General features: G+C 42.9%; 2 protein-coding genes across 5 annotated transcripts; one reads left to right on the forward strand and one right to left on the reverse strand.

The window, feature by feature from the left end:
• Positions 1–40: 40 nt before the first annotated feature.
• Positions 41–3,428, reverse strand: c20h2orf81 (chromosome 20 C2orf81 homolog). 4 transcript variants are annotated; one of them, XM_030418343.1, is made up of 4 exons: positions 3,292–3,428; positions 1,546–1,798; positions 1,205–1,411; positions 41–1,096 (listed from the first exon to the last, which is right to left on the reverse strand). In XM_030418343.1, exons 2-4 carry the CDS (start codon positions 1,783–1,785, stop codon positions 224–226), a joined length of 1,320 nt encoding a protein of 439 aa, XP_030274203.1. In that variant the 5' UTR covers positions 1,786–1,798; positions 3,292–3,428; the 3' UTR covers positions 41–223. The 4 variants fall into 4 exon arrangements, with proteins under 4 accessions (XP_030274203.1, XP_030274204.1, XP_030274201.1 ...); XM_030418344.1 differs by lacking the exon at positions 3,292–3,428 and adding an exon at positions 3,161–3,284; XM_030418341.1 differs by lacking the exon at positions 3,292–3,428 and adding an exon at positions 2,703–2,752.
• wdr54 (WD repeat domain 54) lies at positions 2,785–7,412 on the forward strand. Its single transcript, XM_030418346.1, has 9 exons — positions 2,785–3,421; positions 4,161–4,223; positions 4,430–4,496; positions 5,526–5,582; positions 5,675–5,802; positions 6,002–6,102; positions 6,392–6,554; positions 6,745–6,819; positions 6,956–7,412. The coding sequence occupies exons 1-9, from the start codon at positions 3,197–3,199 to the stop codon at positions 7,085–7,087; spliced, it is 1,011 nt and encodes a 336-aa protein (XP_030274206.1). The 5' UTR covers positions 2,785–3,196; the 3' UTR covers positions 7,088–7,412.
• Positions 7,413–21,254: the final 13,842 nt, after the last annotated feature.

Here is a 21,254-nt window from a genome sequence, read left to right on the forward strand (position 1 = left end):
TTGTAATTATATAATAAGATTAAAGAAATGGCAATGCACATATTGTATTCACAGTTTATTTGGTATTATTTTTTATACATGTACAGTGTTTCACTACTGAATTGCAAATATAGAGAAGCTTAAAAATACATGGAGGTGCATTTCATAAACATATGGATTGGCTCATTCTCCTCTAAGTACAGCTCCCGACATTTATTATCAGAAAAGTTTACAATCAGTTGTCTCAGTTCTTGGTCTGACCCAATGGGGTGACCTTGGGTGGCGGACCTGCGGTAACCTGTTCAAATGAGAATAGTGGCACAGTTGCATCACTCCGTATCGGCTTTAGTTTGGTAGACAGAGCAGGAGGGTTAAATCTGAATGAGTTCATGTCAACTGCCTGGGGATCCACGAGAGAAACACCTCTGGCCAACTGCATTGTCTCAAGCCTCAGAGGCCCAGAGGACACCATTCCTTCTTTTCTAGGAGATGGTTTCTTCAACCAGACAACTTCCTCAGTTTTCACTTGAACCTTTCGTGGCTGATCCTTGAGGGTGGATAGTGGCTTCTGTGAGGTTGCTGCCAACTCAATTTGCTGCCTGTTATATCTTTGCTCTAGTTTGGGCAGTTTGACTGGTTTCTTGGAGTTGGGCTTTGTATAGCTGATTTCCAAAATCTCATATGAGGGTATGATGTGATGTCTAGGCAGGCAGGAGGGATCAAGCTTAGGCATGACTTTGGAGTCCTTATGCTGATATGATGATCCAGTCAAAACAGAATGTCTCCTATTTTTACCCTCTTCCTCCACTTCCTTTCTTCCTGCTGAACAGGACAGAGTTGGCAGGGATTTGTTTCGAATAGGTTTGGGAGGTAAATTAATCCGCTGGTTTTTCTTTGGATCAACTTGTGGTGAGGGGCGAGGACTAAGTACTTTATAGTGCTTGTCCCTGTCCCTGACAGGCCCCCTGGGACTTGTTTCCTTTCCTGATTGTGTTGGAGAGCTGGGACTTGTTTCCTTTTCAGGTTGCTTTGGAGAGCTGTTTGTTTGGGCCACAACATTACACTCCTGGTTTACTGTTGGCTCTGTTTGTACAGGGATCTGGCCAATGTCAACCTCCTGTTAGAAACAATTATAGAGACATAGATATACTGTGGACATCGATGCACATAACCTTTTGGCTGAAATATGAACAGAAGATTTGCTGAAGAGAATTATCAAGAGCACCTGTTGCAAGGCAGGTTCAAGTGAAGGGGGAGCTTCCACAACATGCACAGATCCTCGAGCCCAGGGATCTGGAGTTGCTGGCATCGGCTCTGAGTCTTCTGTTTTATTTAATTCCTCTGCTCCTTCCCCTTCGGCGAGGAACAGAAATTGCCGCTCGAGAGTCTGTGTGAGGCTGCTCAAGACCCAGGATGCAGAGTAATGTGCTAGCTTGAGGAGAAAGACAGACAACATGATTCATTTTATAAACATTATGAGTCGCTGAAATGGATGGATAATTTTGATGGTATTTGATCTCTCTCCACAAATGGAATTCTAAAGTGTATATGACCTTTCAGTTGTACCTGTCTTTTAATGTCCACCTTTAAACAGCCTTCCATGACCTTGCTCATGAGTTCCTCAGTAATCTCTCCAACTGTCTCATCTGCATCCTCCTGGTTCAACGTGTCTATCCACTGGGCACGAGTTAAGTGACCGCGGATGACATCTTCCTCTTTCAGGTCCTGTGTTGGAGGTGTGGTCTCATGGATAGATGTCTTAACTTTACGCTTGTCAGCTTGGGACTTGGTTGCAGAACGGGGCATCTTGGCTCAGAGGCTGATGCAACACATGAAACACATACATAAAATGAACAATTCAACAGGGAACAACACCATTACCTTTCCGCTGGCAAATTGAGGTGTCATAGATAAACATTTAGCGCACTCTGGTGGAGGTGATCAAGCATGACACATGAGCTGCCAACCAGAAGCCTCCAGTACAGTGTAATGGGAGCAGGTTTACACATAAATGTGAATTAAAACATTGAGCTACTGCTGTGAAGTGCATGCTCAAGTACAAACAGCAATATTAAATAGTCTTCCCATTTCATCTATATATAGGCACAACAGGCAGAATATACCCTTTGGTGCACAACGTTCACTGAGGTGGACAGCTGTATGTTCACACAGAGAAATAAGAAAAGTAACTATTATTGTTTTTTGGTTCAAACTATTATAATTGAAAACCATATTTTTTTGTGTGTGTTTTTATCTTACCTTTTTTGGTTTTCTGTTTTGAACGTCTTTTTGTGAATAACATGTCTTTTCAGCAGAAAAGGGCTCACTGGATAGGATGCACAAACTGGGGCTAACGTCAGCCAGTGTCATTTACAAGCACATTTTGAGCAGACTACACAAAAACCCAAAACATGTTTGGTGGGAAAATCAGCTGTATTATATTAACACCATAAAACAAGTAGCCTATTTATACGATTATTTGTGAGAAATGAACCTCATTTTGTGTGGAGTTTTTTTCTTTACAGCAGACGTAAGCTAACGCTAACCTCACCGCGGTGTTTTGAGACCATGGGACAGTCATATGTCACTTAATTACACGTAATTACACGATTACAACATGTCATAAATCACCATTCGACCGGAAAGCTACCGTGTTTTTAATTATTTTATGAATAATAACTGTCATACCGTTAGCATCTCAAGTTATTATTGTGAAACCTTACCTTACACTTTGCTTTCACAATTTGCTCTATACAATCTACGGTTGCTATGCAACCAGGCACGCAATCATGACGTAGCACGTAGAGGCCGTTGTCTCTATGGCTGCGGAGGACGCGGATGTAATCCTGTTGCTAACAAGAGCTAGAAGAGTGCTTCGTTTTCGTTAACTTTACATGTTATTAACGGTTACGACAGAGAGTTAGACATTTGTTATATTAAACGAAAGAGCGAGTGCATTGCTACCCAAAGTAATAGCGTTTTCTTTTATTTACCACTGCGCTGTGCCATTTGGTATCTAGCTAACATTCCTAGCTTGCTGCTAATGTTGAGTGTTTAGCTTTGCCATTTGCTGCAAAGTAATGGAGTTCGTTTTTTGTGATATTGCCAGTTAAACTCAACATCACTGTATTTGCGACCTTTATTTTCCTCTCTCGGACAAACACCACACCCCATCCGCTACCTTTTCAGCATACTGGTTTTCGGAGAAGACTTCTCGATGTATCACAAAGAAAAGAGCATCCAGATCAAAAACAGCGCCTCGGCGCTGTACAACAACCTCAGCGTGATGCGCATCGCCCCGCGGCGCCTCACCTACTTCACGGTGGTCCATGCTAACGTGGTCAACATGATCACCGCGTCCTGGGACGGCCTCAACTACTCCCACCGTCAGCTGCAGTCCAAAGAGCCCAATGTCGCCACAAGCACATCGCTCATCATGCAGGTCAGGCCACAACTTCTGCTGTGTGTCCGCCATCTCCCGCTAGCTATAGCTATAGCTATATTTATATTAAATAATTTCCCAGTCTGGGATCATTAAAGTAATTCTATTCTATTCTATAGGTGTTATTATTTACATGAGATTAAACAATGAGGACAAGAGCCGGCTCATTTGTCATTTGAGGAGTTATGTAATCCAATCAGATTAATGGGGGGGGGGGGGGGGGAGAATATATAAATTGTTGTCTTTTTTATTTTATTTTATAGTGCCTGACTATAGCCTTAATTTAGATGAATTTTCCCTGCAGTTTAAAGAATTCATTTCATTCAAAACAGTCTTGTGAGTTGATGTTATATGATTAGTGTTGGCGGCAAACCAGAAAAGATGAGAACTCAGGGATTTAATTACACACTCAGCCTGGGACTGACAAGCAGCACACAATTCCTCAGGATAACGTCTGTGTCCAGTATACTGCACATCCGCTGACAATTATCTAGGTGATGCTCTGCAAAGGTAAGACTGGCCATAAAGACACATTGATTGCCTTGATTGTAAACTCCGTCCTGCTGCAATGTCCTATAAGTGGGTGAAAAAAATGTGAACTTGATCTGTGAAAGGGTGCCAGCAAATATACAATTGTGATGTTTATTATTGTCTTAATGGTCTTATGTTCTGGCAAGCATGTTGTGTATGCATCCTCTGCTATCATAAAACTAAAGAAATCCTGTGTTTCTATTAACAGGCTGCGTTTTGTGCTCTGCCCTCTCGGGATCTGCTGGTGGTGACCTCTCAGAAAGGCATCCAGGTGAGTTTTTGAGTGTGTGCCTGCCTTTAGTCATTTGCAGTTGCCACAGTCAGAGGAGGTACTGCTACCTCTGCTTCTTGTCTGGTAGCTACCATTGTATATTATGACAAAACCTGAAGTGTGTCACTTGATGTTTTTTAGATGTAAACCTTGACAATAGCATTAATATGTGTGTTTTTTTTTCCACATACATCCATTGATTTTAGATGTATGAGTCTGATGGCTCCATCATGGTGTACTGGCATGCACTGGATACACCGGAAACACCTACAGGTAAACTTGCATATAAACACTACACATTTAGTGACTCAAATACTGACATGTCTCAATTATTTACATGGAAACTTTGAAATGATTGACTATATAATGCGATACAACAACATATGGAACAGTGTGATAAGATTCAACAGAAATTACTTTCGTGTCCTTTGAAATGAGTCAGATCAGTTCATCTTTCATCATTAAACAAACAATTTAACAGCAGTGGGAGGACCTGATTTTTATAATGTATTAAATCATATAAAGTAAAGTCATTAACACTCAGATTATTATGTCTACACAATCCCATATGGCTGTGAAGACATTGTTGACATGAGCAATGTTTTTCCAGCCCAGTTGCCAGGATAAATGTCGCCAATGTACAGTTCAGCAAAATCACAGATGAGTCACAGCTTTACGTTTCTGTGTGTTGCAATTTGTTAGATTCATTTTTTAAATTGGTATCTTGTCTCAACTCTGTGTTAATGCTCGGGTTAGGTTTACGCACAAAACCTATATTATGGTTAGAAAGACATCATGTTTTGGCCGTTTTACCACAAATGCAGTGGCAGATCAACAGACTTCCTGTCCAAAAATATCTGACTTTTGTCACCTCAAACAAGGCTGGAACATTTACAAAGCTCTGGTCCCTCGTCAGAATTGTCAACTGGTTTCACACTGAAACAGACACTCGAACGGCAGTCAATTTCTCACCATCACACCCCGACGTGACAGTCAGGTAAAAAACATTTAATGTGAACCTGACACGTTTTGTAGTAATGTCAATAAGGTACGTAGCCTATGACAAGTAGAAATCGAAACGTATCTGGGGTTGCAGCAAACATTTGATCCTGCCGGCTGGGCTGTATTTTCTGCTTTGTCAGGTTCACACGTAGACACTGCTGGTCCTGCGTGTCCTCACATCTACACCCGTTCAGATATGAATAATTGTTCAATCACAGAGGGTATCAGTCGAGACTTTTCGCACCAAATCAAAATCACTCACAGAGCTAATGTGTTGTGTTTGTGTGTTGAATGTTTCAGCTCAGGCCGTGTTTGGGCGAGGGATATCAGCAGTGAGGGAGAATTTTATATGTGTGGGTGAGTACAACGTGAGATATAGTCATGTGTATATTCAAAACACAGGAAAGAACTCTTAAGTCTACCCTCTCTCTCTCTCTCTCTCTCTCCAGGTGTTTCAGCTGGTGCAATTCTCGTGTTTGATATTCCCAGTAAAGGCAGTAATATAACCCTGTCTGAAATCCTGGAAGAGCATAATGAGTCCATCACTGACATGGCCTCAGAGTGCTCTGGCAGCCAGGTATGTCGTGTGTGTGCTTCTTCAGTGTGTGCATTTGTCTTTTGTGCGTCTACCTTTGTTGACACAGGATAATTCTAACTTTTCCACGAATGTCTGCCTATTGAATTAAATTAACTGCTTTATATAGTACTTAAAGGAACGGCAACCATTCTATTATTTACATAATCCCTTCACTCTGTTGATGTCTCTCTCCCCTCAGGAGTGCATAGCTGATCTGGTCAGTGCAGATGATGGGGGCAACCTGTGTGTGTGGAAGTCCGGGGAGGAATTCCAGCTGCTCAACAAGATCTCTGGCTTTGAGTGAGAAGTTCCTTGTGTTCTAGTTTTGTCATTTTTGGTGTAGAATGTCCAATCAAGCCAAAACAAAGTGGTCCAATGCGAGCCAATTAAAAGTGACAGGTACATACAGTGTACCTTCATCACTTACTTTCCTATCCATCTTCATACATGGTTCCACTTAATCTATGCTTTTTTATGGTTCCTTTCCACTGTCCCTTGTTTCTTCATTTCCCCTCCATCTCTAATCTAATAATTTTTTTCTCCTTACTTCCTGATGGTAATGATCCTCCATCATCTTTACTGCTCTCAGTATGAGCTGCTCATCTGTCAAGTTGTGGAAAGGAACAGTGGTGGCAGGTTACGGCACAGGCCAGATCCGTTTCTATGAGGCAGTGACGGGAATTCTGCATGCTGAGGTCAACGCCCATGCACGCTGGATATACTCACTGGACATTGCGCCCTTTTCTGGGCTGGTGAGTTGTATCCACCAAATAGTTCAGAAAGATATTTTACTGATTGTTTTTTGTGTTGGCATTTTGTAAAATTGATGTGGCCAACGCAGCTAACAATTGAGATTTAGATCTCAAGCATGGTCAGGTGATTCTTAAAGAATCTTTATGGGCACTGGATGTTGTTTAAGTAACCATCTGCTTGTGTTTTTAGCTGCTGTCTGCTGCTGAGGACTCTCTAGTCAGGGTGTGGCACCTAACACTTACCCCAGAGACCAACAGTGTGGAGGTAACTGAACTTAAATCATAGTACGAAGCTTGTTCTCTGAAGGGCATCAAAGCACAATTCATGGCAGTTACCCTCAGTTGTAATTTATCTCGGATCAATTTTCCCCTCACTGTGTGTTTTCCTCTCTTCCTCTAAGGTTGCTCATTTGCACAACGAGTGCGTGACGGACACACAAATCTGTGGCGCCAAGTTCTGTGACGGAGACGGTTATGCCTTTGCAGTGACAGGCTATGACCTGAGCGAGATTATCCGCTACACACAGTCATAGGACATTGCTCTCATTGAGGCTAAGTGTGGGAATGGGAATTTCTTATATGCGAGTGTTTCTGGAAAGATATGATGACCCAGAGAGAACAGAGCCCAAAGCAGCCAGATCATGGTCAGATTGACATTCTGCAAGTACAAGGGGTCTTAAACATAGTCTTGGAATATTTAATTTCTGTCTCTACATCTGCAAAGATTAGAGGGAGATAATTATGTAACAAAATAATGCAAAAGAAAGTGTTACAGTTTCTATAGTAACTTTAAGTCAAAATGTTTATATGTACGTGAATGTAGCTTTAAATAAATTAATAAAGTATTTTATTATTGTCTTCAAATGTCTATTTATTGTTGTTATTTAGTCTGGCATATGAGCTGTGCTAGTAAACGTCTTATCAACGGAAGTGGCTGTGTTCGCACTGCACAAATGTACCAGTAGATGGGGCTGTGGGTCAGCCACTTGTGATTAAGGTGCTGACGCTGTAGTGCAAACAAATTTCACTAGAGGTCAGAGTGGAGTTAAACATAAAAGGTTATGGACTATGGACAGACTATTGGACAAAAATCAACATTGTGATTGGATATCTGTGGAGCACAGTCCAGCTATGTCGGCCAGTAAAGATGGGCACGTTACAGAGGGAGGTCATAAACAACGCTTACATTGTATTATCTAATTTCTTACTTCTCCTCCTGTGCATAATTTCTTCTCTTCCAGCCATGTCAACCGGTCTAACATGTGACAGACTTCAGTGTATAATTTGATTTAAACTTGCATGTATTTTTTATTTCTTATTAGAATTTTCTTTTACATTACAAGTAATCTGTCCCTATGATGTCTGTCATGTATTTGATACCCTTGCTTTCTGGTTTCATCCCATTTTTCATACTAAACAGAGATTTGATAGAGTGCTTCATTGTTGTGACAGAAGGTCCTTCTGATTCCTAGAGAATGACATGATGGAATAGAGCGGCCTTCACTGAAAACTTCTGTAGCCCACAATCTTTCAAAGCCAATAAATCATGAAAGAGTACAACATAGATATTGTTTTCTAGGATCTTTACCGAAGAGCCTCACTTGAAAGCAAGTCTTTCCAACTCAGCTGCGTTGTGAGAAAATCTCTTCTTCTTTATTACATGTGACATGAGTTTTTTTTTAGTTCACATCAGGCAACCTGGTATTGTAATCCCACCCACCTTATCTTGACAAGATAAGAAGAATCAGGTCAGTGAGGAATTGTGTGCTGCTTGTCAGTCCCAGGCTTAGCTTGAATTAAATCCCGGAGTTCTCGTCTTTTCCGGTTTGCAGTCAACACCGGTCATATAACATCAACTGACAAGACTGTTTTGAATCCACACACGGCAGGTTATGTAACTTAAATTTGGTAGGTACAGACTGACGGCCATGTTACTGCTGATGGTGGGGTCAGATGTAAAGCGTAAACATGCACTACAATGTCATGAACAAAACGGCCGCCATGCAATCAATCATTTTTACATGTAGTCTCATGCCTCCCAGCTGCGTGGGGTGGGGTGGCTAACTTCGCTGGCTGGAGAGGGTGAGCGGAGGACAATATGAGGTCCCGAATGACATGGACACTGAGGTTACATAACTAACTGGAACAGTATGGAGGGAGGGAAAGGTTGGTCAAAAGCGATACGTGAATTGAGCACAGAATTGAAAGAGCAGAGCAGGTACAGAGCTGAGTGAAGGAGGGCCAAGAGAAGAAAAGGGGAATATGACATCACTTTTCTCAGAAAAACACATGGAGAAAGATGACAACAGTCATGTATTTCTTGTTAACTAAGTCAATAGTTCTGTGCGAGTCGACGGTCTCGTACCGCACACAGCCCTGGGGCGACCCATGCTGTGCCCTGCTACAATACTTGTCAATATTCGGCTGTTAGGTGTTACACACAGCTGAGAACACAGTGTTGCGGGAGATCAGACCTCCACACGACCCGTTCTCAGATATGGATGCGAATCAATTTTGACTGTCCATGCATGTGTGTACGTGCATGTGTGTCGGAGAATAATGGTATTAGAGCAATGTCCTCCTACTCCTCAGCCGACACTTTGAAATCTTTTATTAATGAGAGCGACGAGACAGGAATAGAGTGCAAGGCCTTCAATGAAATGCCCCTAGAGCTTCAATGTGTCACCTTAATAAAATCACAGAGAGAAACATGTGAATAAAACAATTCCCTCAGGGAGGTCATGGTGTGATGATTAAGGCACTGGCCTTTGATTCAACTGTCCAGCTGTTAAGTCAAGTCTCCATTCTTATTACTCAAAGTGAATAACCAACAGGACAAGTTTGTTCAGTGCACAACCCAAACTGCATATGGGTATCGACCAAGCCCCAGATTGTCAAATACAATAACACAATACAACTTCACCCATCAGTTATGACCTTCTGTTTTAGAAGGTGTGACACGTGTTTGTGTGTTTGTGTGGGTACAAGAGCGTGAATATCTTTTAAGCTCTTTATTTGTGTGTTTCTTCATTATTCTAGTGGAGAAAGAGCAATTTATCCCCTGCCCATTCAGCCTTGTGGCAGCTGCCTAGGCCTGTGTCACTAAGCTTGCTGGGAGAACGCCTCACCAGGAGGGATGAAGAGCCTAATGCCCCTCCAGCCTGCTGCCACAGACAGACCAGCTCTCTGACGAAGCAACCACGAAACCAGCTCCCACAGACATGCCGTATAAATAGATCTTCCATTTTGAACACACAGAAACTGGAAGGAGGAGGGACACCACAAACTGACAGTCCTGAAAATCCACAACAATTGACTGACAGACAAATTAGGCGTTAAAGCAGACAAACACAGTGGTGCAAAGTACCCAAGAACTAGGTCAAGAAATGTGAGCAAATGTAGGAATGGAATTTAGTATTTGGTATGGTTTACTGGTGTAATTGGGTATGTATGACGTCATTTCTGATTAAAACCAGCAATATGTGATTTGTTGGCCACATCAAGTTCTGAACACTGACATATCATCCACATTTAAGTTGATACAGTTAAACTTTATTACACACATCCAGCAGTTTCAGGTGGTCCAGTGGGACCAGGAGTGGAGAAAAGACCAAAAGCAGAGCTAAAAGAGAGTGAATTCTTTTAGCTCTGCTTTTGGTCTTTTCTCCACTCCTGCAAGAAATATCTGGCTCTTGGGCCGCTGAATGCTACACTATGTTCACCAGCTAGTCTGAACAAGTAGGTGCAAATCAGTCAGGCTGAGGCTGGAGGGCTGAAAACTGCATGAAACTCGCCTAAGTAAGAGTTTTGGTTGAAAACATTGAAAACGCCACTACAAATATAGACGGCATGCGTCAGAATTACAATTTAAACATCTTGACATTTATGTATTATGTTGCTAAGTATGTTTATCATGCTAACCAGCTAGCCCTGGCCCGACCTGGTCTAAAGCTCATGTGCTAGCAGTGTGATCACTATCACCTTCCTGGTGCCCTGAACTCCCAGTCCAGACTGCTAGCTGCACGGCTAACTGAGCTAACTAGATAAAAAAAAAAGGGCCTGTTGTGACTGCCTTGTCAAGATCCCTTCAAGCACTGATGTATTTTGGGGAAATTTGGTTTATTTTTGTGAAAATAAAAAAGGTTTTCAAGAAATACATCTTTTGGCTATACCAAAATAAGACTATCAAACAAAACTTTTGCTATGATATTGGTAATGAAACCCATGATTATTATTGGTGCAAAAATTGAGAAGGTTAAAAATAACATCCATTAATCCTCATCTACTGAACTGGTCACTACTGCTCATACATCCAATATTGTCATTTTTAAGTTTATAAAACAATACTTAGATACTGTTACTGAATAAAGACTTGTTGCTATCATGTTGTGATGACATTGTCAGAAATACTCCAGTTATGATGGCAGGTGGAACAGGTTTAGCAGAAGTGTGTGTAAACATTTGTGATTTCATCCTGGTGATTATGACAACTGGAATGGGGAGTGACTGGAGACACGTATTCAGTCTGCAAACATAAACGTGACAGTTGTTGGATGGCATAGCAGTGCAGTGGAGTAGGTGTGTTTTAGTGCTTCGAACTAGATCATATTCAAGCCATGGCGACACACCCACCTATGCAGCCACAGCTTCTGCACATCATTAGGCTGTGCTATGGAAAGCCACACACACAGGTGTCATATTGGGGTAGGTCACCCTCCCAGCCTATGTGGTCCGCCGGTTTCAGGTAAATGTCTCAACATACTTACCGACTCACTGATACTCTTTTACTTTAACCACGATTTATGAGAAGACAAGTCGAGGCTTCACTAATGGAAGAAATGGAAGACATCTACTATGTTGTTAGACTTAGTTGTCTTAAAAGTTTTGACATTTCATCCATTTTTAATTTAAGGTTACCAACAAGTTTTGGTATGTTAACAATTTTCTTTTAATAACCCAGCTACTTTTATCTGAAAAAACACACACTATTTAGTAACATTCAAGGACTCCAAAATTTGCCTGATGCCCTGGTCTCTGTGAACTGATCAGAGTTCACTGTTTGTTGGTCCATAAACTGAAAGTAATGAAATGGAAATGTCATGTTTTGTAGGGAAGTGGACTGAACGTCTTCTTTAGATCATATGTGCCTTTGTTTTTCGCATTTCCAGTCATAATCGACACATTGGGTTACACACTGTAACCTTTGCTCTATGAGCCCTACAGGCCTAGACACACCAGGCCAAAGGTCGGCTGTAGGGCATTGTCCGGGCCATCAGTGAGCATTAGTGGCTCGTACCGTTGGCTCTGGACACCCCTTGTTGGAGGCTTTTTAGCCGATTCAGCATGTAGCATCGGGGAGAGAAATCAATTCCGATTGGCTGTTCAGGTAAGGACCACGTTGCTGTAGTAACCATGATTTCACCATTTGCGGTTTCTCCTTATTTTTCTTCTCTGCCTCTTCACCAGTGCCATTTGCAACTTTTTACCAGCTGATTCCCGATTAGAAGCAGTTATAAATGCTGCCAAATCATAGCCACAGAGTGAGAGGTATTTTCCTTTCACGCAGGTGCGTTCTTCACGGTGTGTTCAAGTGTAGCTCCGGAGGGAGACGTGAGGCGACGAAGTTCTTTGGTGTCACTTTGGTGTGTGAAGGCCTTAATGCACACTTTTAATTAAGCAGTGGCTCTGACTGACCTACCGACTACCTCAGCCATCAAAAAGGGGAGAGAGCGTTGTGGGTCCTTTTCAACCCCGTAGAAATACAACTACACAGTCACTGAGAGGAACCTAGATACACAACTATCTCATCCATGGATATGTGGATGTGCAGTTGTGAACTCCATCAATCATGCTGCCTGCAGAGAGGAGCCAGGTCGACTTTCTTTACCGATCCATGTGTACTGCTCGGTAAAATCCTGCATTTCTCTCTACTACTTGAGGCCTCATGTCACGGTTGTTTTGGATGCCATAGGTGGCATGCCCTGCTCCCGGGCAGATGTTGGATACTCATTGCTGCTGTCAGGTGAGGCTTGGCAGAAGAGCTTTGAATCAAAATAGAGGAAATGAGGCCACCCTTGACAGGATTATCCTTTTTATCTGATATTTTGCCATTCAGTCCCCTTTTATGTGTTTTAAATGTGTCTTAAATGTTTTTTGAATCATGTGTATTGTTGAGCCTTGTCAAATAAGTATCTATCTATCTATCTATCTATCTATCTATCTATCTATCTATCTATCTATCTATCTATCTATCTATCTATCTATTTAGATTTAAGTGAATACAGGGTTAAGCGTACACTGACCATTTAGATGTAGTCCACTGCACAGCAGCAATTAGTGGGTCACACACAGACACACAGACACACACACACACACACACACACACGCACACACACACACACACACACACACCCACACACGCACACACACACACATCTCTGACGTCATTCAGAAAGCATGGGTAGGCAAAGGGACTTAAGTGAATCAGATTAGAGTAAAATAAACATGATCAGGCCCTGCCATCTGCACTGGGATGGCACGGTTGCCTAGCACTGGGCACTGTTTGGACTGTCTGACGTTGACAGGCTGACGGTGGAATGTGTGTTAGTGTGCATTTGTGCGGCTGTTTGTGCAGATGGCACCACTCAAATGACGGCGGATTCATTTTCCAGACGGTCTTCCAGATGAAGTCAGATTTGAATTGGCGTGTCTGTGTCTGATGGTGTGTTTTTGTGCGAACTTTCGATGTCTGTGTGTTCCGTCTTGGTTTGGCTTCAGCAGATATTTATCAGTGAGAATATGATCAGAGACATTGAGTTACTGTAACACCTGTGACGAATTGTTTTAAACATGTCGCACCCTTCTGTCACTGAAAAAAAAATCTCTCTCTCAAAAATGAGAAAAGAAAGTGAGCAGCACTTGACACTGGAGCAGCAGCAATGCAGAATAAAATTGAATAGATCAATTTTAGACATCTGCTTTGTGAGAATTATCGAAACTCGGCTGCTTTTTATTCCCGAGCATATAAACACCCCTCTCATTACCTTGCGTGTGTGGGTAAGAGAGTTATTGAGTCTCAACATAGAGTCACAGCAATAATAACAGCAATATCCTGGCAACCCACATCACTGTGCTCTGTCAGTGAGGCTGCTAATAGGGTTAATATGAAAGAGATGAATGGGCTTCTTCAGGGCACAACCTGAATTCAAATTACATAAACATTTCCATCAAACGTTGGGTTTGTGTGTGTTTTTTTTGTTTCTGCGTGTGTGTGTCTTGGAGAATGAGAGAGATGGGGAGACATGCAGGCTAGCACGTGGACCAATTTGGCATTTCACCTCAGCGCACACGCACCACTCCTAATTGGCAGCCGTGGAGAAAGTCCAGGCAAACTAACACTGCAGACACATCGTACAAAGGTTATCTGACGCACCAATGGGAAGCAGATACGCAACAAATGGTCATTTTAATCGCCCCCCCTGTGTTAAGAGACGAGAAGTAAGAGTATATTTTGTATTTTCAGAAATCTGTGGTCAGGGAATAATTGTTAAAATCAAATTCACAACAGTTTTTCTATCATAAAACTGGCTGATTTTGAATGTCACCAGAGCAGTGCCACTACAGAGCGGGCAGTTTCGCGTCGCACCTGCTGTGTTTCAACAGAAGGTCTTCAGTTCAGCTCTGCTGTGCATGTGTTGTGTGTGTGTCAGTGGTGGGGGTGGGGGTGGTTAGTCGGATCAGAGTTCATTAATCAAGGCAGTGTTTGTGCTGACAAGTTAAAGGACAAGTTCCACCAAAAAGTGAGAAATCAGTCATTATCTACTCGCCCGCATGCCGATGGAAAGTCAGAGGAAGTCTTTGGAAGCCCTGAGATCTTAATGTGATTTGAAAAGACTTGAGATCTTGTGTAAATGTTGTGTTTTCAAATCAGTTTAGGATCCCTTGGCTTTAAGAGACTTGGATTACGCTGGACACTCGTTTGGAGCAATTCCATGTCCTAAAATGTGTCACTGTCTACTTCAGTTGTTCAGGAGAATGCTGTAGGTCTATTTTGCTGTGGAGCTCCAAAAAAAGAATTGTGAGACTTCACCCGACTTTCTGCCAGCATGGGGCTGAGCAGATAATGACAAAATTGTTTTGGGTTAATTCATCCTTTCAAGCAAAGCTCAGTCAAGGATGAGACAATTCACTGAAAAAAATGGATCTGCTTTAATTGCCGTATTCATTCTTCAGAGACGGCGCAACCTTTCATCACCAGGATCAGGGAGGCTCTTTAAGCGTATGCTTTTCATTCATTATCTTTTGGGTATGCATGCTGAGGGTATGTCCTGTCAGCACACACACTCATTTCCAGCAATGCTCTGCCACACATTCGCACCTGGCAGCATCCCAGTATGAGCATAGTGTGGTGTTCTACTGTTGGACATTCATACATTTAATTCATAAGGAATACACACTAACACTGTACATGTTTTTGTCCCACCAAACTTAATCTACTTCTCTACCATTTTGTCTGAATATTAAATGATTATTGTAATGAAAGGAACAGCATGTAGGATTTAGTAGCAGTGGTGACACCAACTGTCTCAACTTACCAGTACAGTACTTAAGTACAAACAAAATACTACACTATTGTGTACAACATTATACCTCTACTTAACTACATATCAAAGGCAAATATTGAAAAAATATTGTACTCTTTACTCCACTATATTTGCCTGACAGCTTTAGTTTCTAGTTTCTTTTTAGACATTTTTCATACCCTTCTTGTCCAGTGAAAAAGTTCCACTATTTCTTAAACTAAAAAAAAAGTATTTAACCCCTCTTGGTATGGATGGAACAATACAATGTCACAAAGGCTGAAGCAAAGATTCTTCTTATCTGGTGATTATGAACCAATTAATTGTATTCCATGTCTATCATTAGATCCCCCTCAATCCTACACACTGGACCTTAAAGTGAAAGATTCAGCTGTTCACTTTTTAAAATTAGAATTTTATATTTTATATTTCATCCAAGACTTAAGATCGATAAACATCAGGTAAGATGACATACTTAATCATTTGAAGCTCAAAAACAGACAGTAGTCGGAACAGAAAGGCTGAGCTGGAGCGGTGCCCTACTGACCCTTGTTGACACCCAACATGTTCACCAGCTGTTTTGTCACTCAACATCATGTGCAGGCACCACAAATACACACACATTAAACTTGTACCCACATGCACACCCACATACTCATAAACCTGATACAGACGGGACTCTCAGAAGTAGAGTGCGAACGGTTTAACTGGCTTAATTATTATTCAAAATAAAATCTTTCTAAACTCACTAGACATAAACACAGGCCCTGAGATACAAATGACTCCTCTGAAAAGTGTGCATCACAGTATCATGTATCACCACTCACACGTGGTGTATGAGAGAGCGCGGCTGAATTACAGTCAAAGTGTGAGTCTTGCCCCCTGGTTCAGACTGTTGAAATGAACTTTTTTTCATCAGTCCATCACAGAAAGTACACCTATAGTTTCAACACATAAACTCTTCAAATGCCAAATCATCAGAGAGGTTACTGGTTGATGCATTTTTGCTCAAAGACTCCTGTCTTTTAGTTTTGTTTTATTAACTCAGCACCTGTACGCTCAACCCATCTGGCCTCCCGCCTGCCCGCCAGTAAACGATTAAACACAAAGTGGTAAATGGAGCAGAAGTACAAACACATTTCTCCTGAGAAAGCTGTCGGACCTGCATGAAAACACGTGGTGACCCACACACCCCTCAATTAAGGCCAGCGAGTCCCCACGCTGCATGCCTGTGTGGATGTAGGGAGAAGGAAAACAAGAGGAATATGGCCATGAGAGAAAGTCAGAGGAGGACAGAGACGTGGCAGAAGACCTGAAGAAGTTTCTGCTTCTGCTGTCGACATACCGGTGAGGAGATTGTTATAGACAAACACATTCACACAGTATCAAAGGGGACTAGAGGGCTCAGACCTCGTATAATTACACATCAGATCAGTTCATGGGTGTAATCCCATATTTTTCATTAGAGCAATAAGAGCGACAATGAGAAGATTTAACAGCTCATGAATATAAAGCCCTCTGGATAGAATTTCAAACCTCCAGTTCCCTGCTGCACATCATAAGATAGATAGAAAAAAACAGAAAGAAAGAAAGAAAGAAAGAAAGAAAGAAAGAAAAGAGTTAAGGAAGAGTAGCAGGAGAGAGGTGGGGGAAATTAATACAGGAAGAAAGATTGAAAGAGATCAGAGTTTGTCTGAAAAACACCACCAGTGGATGTCAGGGCAGAGGTAGCTGTGCTCGTCCCTGTTTCCATGGCGACCCGAATGTGCTGTCAGTGCAGTGACGCCAGTCGGGAGCATTACGCCGCGGCCGTGCTGACATGAGCCACACGTGCCAATGCCACGCTGACAGCTCTGAGCATACGCCAGCATCTATTCATAGCAACTAAGTGACGCCCTGGAGGGACACAGGCAGCCCGGAGTGTGGGCCGAGGAGGCCAGGTGCCCAGAACTGGGTGGGTGCTGACCAAGGACGGGATGGCACCCCTTGATGGATTTGGATTAGGGTTATGTTATGTCATCCTCTCTCTGATCTCTGTCCACACTGACATAGTGACACCTGGCTATTCAGTCATCACAAAGAATTACACAAATCCTGGCTTTTTTGAGGTCTCTAAACATTTGAACATATGTGCATGAAAACGTACCCAGAAACAGTGAAGTCAATCTACACAAACTTGATGGGGTCATGAGGGGTCAAGTAACATTTGTTAGAGGCACATTGGTTGTTTGGGTCCGACAGCTAGGACGGATGCAAAAAATGCATATACTTACTTACCGCATAAGAATATAATACAGACGCATATGGTGTTAGAGGATGTAGCAGAAGAAACCCGACCCTGAATTCATAGCACCGACTGAATAGGTGAGAGGATACTGTAGAGTTTTCAAAACTTCCACTTATTGGAAGATCAGATCAGGGACCTGATTCCTGCCAGAATCCTTGGGTGCTTTCATTCTCTGTCTCTGCCTCACAGTCATTCCAACTACTTTCTAAGCCTCTGTACAGGTGATAGCCATGATCAAAGGGGGAGCCTTTATGTTATGTTATGTTGTGAATTTCTTCATTTTTTCTTTAAAGTGTCCACCATGACTCAGGGATGACCTGGTTAGAAATTACAATAATTCTTGAGACGGTTCATATTTGCAGTAAATATGTAATTTTCCTGCATCTGACACAGATGTTCGTATCAAAGGGAAATTCTCCTAAAATGTCAGTTTACAAATCAATAGTTGTGCAACAAAGTCAAGTTTGAATAATCTCTCCGAGCATGGCTGGATGTGCTGCCAATTTACCTTCACACCACACTGCCCACAACGTGGTACAATTGGCCTCTCAAATTCCTTTGTGAGAGATTGTTCAAGCTCAATTGGTACTTCTGTAACACGGCTTTGTCCGAGAGATCATACAGAAGAATAGCAGAGACTCTGAGGTGAAGAGAGGCCCATTGTGGCCGGTCGGCGCTCCAAAGTTAGACGACATTGTGGTCAATTGATGGCTGGTGTCAAAGGCCATTGTGGCTCCTGACATGCCACAGTGGTACAGAGTTGCTGGGTGAAATCGATCTGAGCGGGACAAAGATCACCACTTTGTGTGTGTGTGTGTGTGTGTGTGTGTGTTTGCATGTGCTCGTATGTGTTCACATCTGTGTTGAATGCTGCGTGCTGTGTTTGTTTGCAGATTTTCAGCCGACGCAGGCCTTTCACACCCCTGGGATCAGCAGTTTGCCCCCTCAGGAGAGACAGACAGCAGGGTGAACCATGTGGACGCCCCCATTATGCCCCTATTGTGCCCATGTGGCAGCATCAATAGTTCTATAGAAGAGGCCACTGGCAATGGAAAAATGCTGTACAAGACACTTTGAGATAAAGGTTCAGTACACCTGTGTGCACGCTGAAGAAGAGACAGGACAAATGGCCTAATGACAGCAGAGGAGTGGACTGACTGAACACACGCACAGTCATATCACCTTACATCAGCTTATCTCAGGAATCGTTCTCTGCCGCATCCAAATGAGGCAGATTTCCTTTTAGCACTCACAGTTCATCCCAACGGCATCCATGTCATGGCTACAGCATGATGTTCCATCACCTGTCTGGTGTGTGTGCATGCATGTGCATCTGTGTTGACTCTGATGCCTGCTGGCCAGGGCCTAAGGACGGTTGCCTAGGACTTGCCGGCACGCTGAGATAGTAGCAAGCCTGGGCAGGTCGCTCTGTTCCCTTCACAGGACAATGGCTGCTTCAGATGCCTGGCTGAGCAGGAGTCTTAGAGAATCTGTGAGAGGCAAGGGGCCTCTCACGGCCCCTCGGTTCACTGACATTTACACTATGAAGTTGCTGATGAAGGCTGATGGTAAAACACTCTCCTGACAGCCAGGGTTGATACTGATGACTGAATTAAGTTGTCATTGTGTACACTGCCAGCGTGCCCCCGTTTTTTTTCTAAGTAGAATTTTAACACTCTTGGTTAGACCTCCATAATTGAGTTCAGCAGAGCCTCGAAAACACCGACAGCTTCTCTCAGCTTCACACAGGCTGCCTGGCTGTTGTTGGTAGGTGACAACTGAAGGCGTCAGTTGATACAAAGGGGACCCATAGGAGGCAAGAGGGATGTTGAGTTGGCTTGTTTCCAAATGATGAATCATGGTGCCAGGTTCACTCCAAGACAAAGTTAAGATTGGCGTGGTAGAATAATAGCAGCACCACAGCGGCACCTTGGATTGTGATAGGAAGGTTATTGTTCAAGAGGACTAGAGAAGTAATGCAATAGCACAACTGCATACGATGCCATTACTGCTGCCAAGATGCCAGTGGGTAAAACCGTCTTCAAAACAATGAATCTTCCTTTAACGCGTATAATGTCTACATATGAACATTGACGAGACTGTGCACAAGCTGGGCAAATAACTCTGAATAACACAGACGGGACACACACGTGGCAGATGATTGACTCAGTAATTGATGGTTTTTAATTAGAGCTGCCGTGCACTTAGGTATCTGTACTGAGCAATGGCTTTGAGCAGCATCCTCCCTGAGGGTGTTGACGTACTGTACTACACAAAAGTGTTTAGAATAGGCTTCCACATCCACCCAAATAGTTGGACTGGGTGGTTCGCTCAGGATAAAAACACATTGCGCATTGTTTGCACATTGTAATTGTGCAATGTTATACAACCTTGTACAAAGGTTCAGAGGGTGGACATGATGAAGTCAGCAGTGTGACTGAGCCAAAGCACCTGACTTGGAGCTATAGCCTACCTGCCCGGCCTGAGACGGAACATCTTCCCATGGAGTAAATGAAACATCACATTAATTGTGCATATGGCAGCAACTGACAATTGTTTTCATTCATTTCATTCATTTAATCAGACTTATTTCCCAAAACACGGAAAAACCAAAAGTTCACTTCAATAACAATATAGAAGACTTTGAAATAAGCCAATATTCATATTAGGAGAGTTGAAGCATTAAAGTCCGCACAATTTATGCATTCTACATGCATTTTCCACATATGCAGTAGTACTCCTCAAAACCCCAATCGTTATTTTTCAGGATGAACACAAGCGGGTTGTGTTAAATGCGGCAGCTGTTCCCTTAGGCTACAGACCACCTTGTTTTGTTCTATCATTTTTATTGAACTATCTCTGGACCATTGGTTGCACAAATCAAGAAATGTGGAGACTTCCGTTTGGGCTTTGGGGAAACTCATCAGATCAGTCGATAATGAAAATCACTGCAGGTGACTGCCTGCTGCCTCTTGAGGGCAGGTCCTCCTCGCTCAGTCACGCGGCAGACTTCATCGCATCCCCCTGTTGAACCCGCCCGTTTGTGCAAGCTTCTTCAACATTACACAAATCATGTGTATCACATGCGCACTTTGTTGAAGGTATTTGAACCTCTGTTTTTTGTTCCTTAGTGAACCACCCAATCCATTTTGCAACTATTTGGTTGGATGTTGCGGTCTAAAAAAAACACTTATGTGTGGTAGAGCGCGTCGACACCCACAGGGAGGATGCCGTTTACAGCCATTGTTCAGTACGCATACCTAAGGCGCACACCAGCTCTGATTAAAAGCTAACAATTACTAAGTCAATCCTCTGCCACGTCTGTATCCTGTCTGTTTTATGCAGACTGGTTTAGACCGGTGGACTGCTTTTCAAAACTTTGCGCCCGCATTACCCACAATGCACTGTGGCCACTGAGTGACATCACTGGAGGCAGTCTGTCAGGTGTCATGCAGTTTCCCCTCTTGAACCACAAAAAAACTCTTCGTGCCACTTTTTTCACATCTGCACTAAAGCTCTCCTTAACCTGCAAACACACTTTTAACGTGTAACATTGGTGCCGTTATCCTTTAAGATGTTATGATGTAGGGAAAAGTCTGACACAAAATCACCCTTTTAATTTGCAGTATTTATCTGAGGTGCACAGCTGTGAGACACGTGAATCCATAAGCGAGTGTGATGAATGTGACGGCCCTTCCACTGCCTCCCCGCCGTGCGCACTGTCCGGCACGGTCTCTCTCCACTTTATGAATGGATGGGTGTGGCACTGGTGACTGGCAATGAGGCTGTCGTCACCGCGCTCCCCGATAGGCACTGGCGCGCTGTCGGTGAAGG

The sequence above is a fragment of the Sparus aurata genome, chromosome 5, assembly GCF_900880675.1.
Source record: "Sparus aurata chromosome 5, fSpaAur1.1, whole genome shotgun sequence".
Lineage (NCBI taxonomy): Eukaryota > Metazoa > Chordata > Actinopteri > Spariformes > Sparidae > Sparus > Sparus aurata.

What these genes read in the sequence shown, in the direction of transcription:
- c20h2orf81 (XM_030418343.1), bottom strand. Translation starts at nt 1,785, where the DNA reads ATGCCCCGTTCTGCAACCAAGTCCCAAGCTGACAAGCGTAAAGTTAAG. An exon ending in AGGTGGACATTAAAAGACAG is followed by an intron (nt 1,412 to 1,545) that starts GTACAACTGAAA and finishes TTTCTCCTCAAG; the next exon opens with CTAGCACATTACTCTGCATC. An exon ending in TTGAACCTGCCTTGCAACAG is followed by an intron (nt 1,097 to 1,204) that starts GTGCTCTTGATA and finishes TGTTTCTAACAG; the next exon opens with GAGGTTGACATTGGCCAGAT.
- wdr54 (XM_030418346.1), top strand. Translation starts at nt 3,197, where the DNA reads ATGTATCACAAAGAAAAGAGCATCCAGATCAAAAACAGCGCCTCGGCG. An exon ending in TACACCGGAAACACCTACAG is followed by an intron (nt 4,497 to 5,525) that starts GTAAACTTGCAT and finishes TGAATGTTTCAG; the next exon opens with CTCAGGCCGTGTTTGGGCGA. An exon ending in GGAGAATTTTATATGTGTGG is followed by an intron (nt 5,583 to 5,674) that starts GTGAGTACAACG and finishes CTCTCTCTCCAG; the next exon opens with GTGTTTCAGCTGGTGCAATT.